Below are 1,632 nucleotides of genomic sequence, written 5' to 3'. Positions count from 1 at the left end.
CAGGCTCCCCAGGGCAGTGGGCACAGCCCCAAGGCTGCCAGAGCTCCAGGAGGGTTTGGATGATCCTCTGGGGCACAGGGTGTGACTCCTGGGGATGGGCCTGTGCAGGGCCAGGAGCTGGACTCGATGGTCCTTGTGGGTCCCTTCCAACTCAGCATATTCTGTGATTCTATTTTTTCTTGAAAGAAATCTACTAAAGCAAAGCAAAGAAGAAGCTGATAAATCCAGCCCACAGAGAACAGGCTTTTTTCCTTCATTGTTTCTGATGTTCTTTTGACATTGAATGCCCTTGCCAGCAGGAAAACCATGACTGTGAAGATGAAGACTCACCCTCCTCGCCTTCTCCATGGCAGCCTCGCTCTCCCAGCCATAGGCGTGGGTCCTGGAGTGGGGGTTGCCATAGTAGGCTGTCAGGTATGGGAGCATGCTGTCCAGGACTCTGGGATCCTGCAGGACACAAAACACCCAGCCTCAGAAACAGAGAAGGAAAAGCATCTCTGTCCCCTCTAGACATGCCCCCCTACTGCAGGATTAGCACTTCTGTCGCAGTGTCTTGCTTTAGCTCAGGCCAGATCTCAAAAACGTGAGGTTATTATACGTTATGGACAACACCAGTGCCTGGCAATTGTGTTCTGTGCCCTTGATCTGCACTGAGGCGATCACAGAACGGGATCATCTGAGCAAACAGAACCACAGACTGCTTGGAAGGCTCATCTTGTTCTGCCCTCCTGCCATGGGCACGGACAGCTTCTCCCAGGCCAGGGTGTTCCAAGTCCCATCCAACACGGCCTTTCTTCTGAGCAGAAGAAATACAAGGTCTTAAAGTGTCAAGAGAAATGGCAGGCTGGTATTTTGGTTGAATTAACCTCCTGCTGCCTCTCGCAGCCGCCGCCACTCCCGCAGGGTCAGTGTGAGCCCCGCCGCGCTCCCGCCCTGCCCGTGCCCGGGGCTGCCGGCGGAGCTCCGGCCCCCGGGGGCGCCCGGACTGCCCCGTGTCCCCGCGCCGGGCACGGCCGGTGTGCGGGCACGGCCGGTGCGGGGGCACAGCCGGTGTCCCCGTGCAGGGCACGGCCGGTGTCCGATGTCCCTGTTCCCCGCAGCCCGGGACACAGGCGAGCGCTCAGGAAGAGCCGTGAGCGCGGGCCCCGCTCGCTGCCCGAGCTCGGCGCGGACCGTACCAGCGGGGTGGTGGCCTGCACGTCCATGTAGAGCGGCCGCAGGGCGCCGTCGCCATCGCCGGTTCGCCCTGAGGGGAGAAGAGCGGAGGGAGCTGCTGTCAGGGACGGGCGGGAGCGGCGGGGCCGCCCCTGCGCCGACAGCGGGTCTACCTGACCGCGGCCTTACCCGGTCCCGGTCCCTCTGCCTGTGGCTGTGTCTGTGCCTGCCCCGGTGCCGTCCGGAGCCGCCGCGGGGCGCGGCCGCTCCCCAGCCCCGCCAGACGCCGCCACAGCAGCATGGCGGGCGGGCGCGCGCATGGGCGGGGCCGCGCACGGGGCCGCCTCTTCCGGTCCGTCAGGAGCGCGCCGGAAGCGGGGCCGGGCGGAGCGCGGAGCGGCCCAGCGAGGTACCGGGGCGCTGAGGGAGAGCCCCGCCGGGCCCACGGGCCACCCCCGCGCTCCTGGCCCGGCGGGG

At 65.0% G+C, this 1,632-nt stretch overlaps 1 protein-coding gene across 1 annotated transcript; it reads right to left on the bottom strand.

The window, feature by feature from the left end:
* Positions 1–233: 233 nt before the first annotated feature.
* Positions 234–1,456, bottom strand: LOC108491956 (cysteine desulfurase, mitochondrial-like; the record flags this gene model as incomplete). Its single annotated transcript, XM_017803742.1, has 3 exons — positions 1,345–1,456; positions 1,179–1,246; positions 234–447 (listed from the first exon to the last, which is right to left on the bottom strand). Coding segments are annotated over exons 1-3 (394 nt in total), but the record flags the coding sequence as incomplete, so codon positions are not given.
* Positions 1,457–1,632: the final 176 nt, after the last annotated feature.

The sequence above is a fragment of the Lepidothrix coronata genome, unplaced genomic scaffold, assembly GCF_001604755.1.
Source record: "Lepidothrix coronata isolate B3197 unplaced genomic scaffold, Lepidothrix_coronata-1.0 Scaffold3319, whole genome shotgun sequence".
Lineage (NCBI taxonomy): Eukaryota > Metazoa > Chordata > Aves > Passeriformes > Pipridae > Lepidothrix > Lepidothrix coronata.
This window is presented reverse-complemented; position numbering and strand designations above follow the sequence as displayed.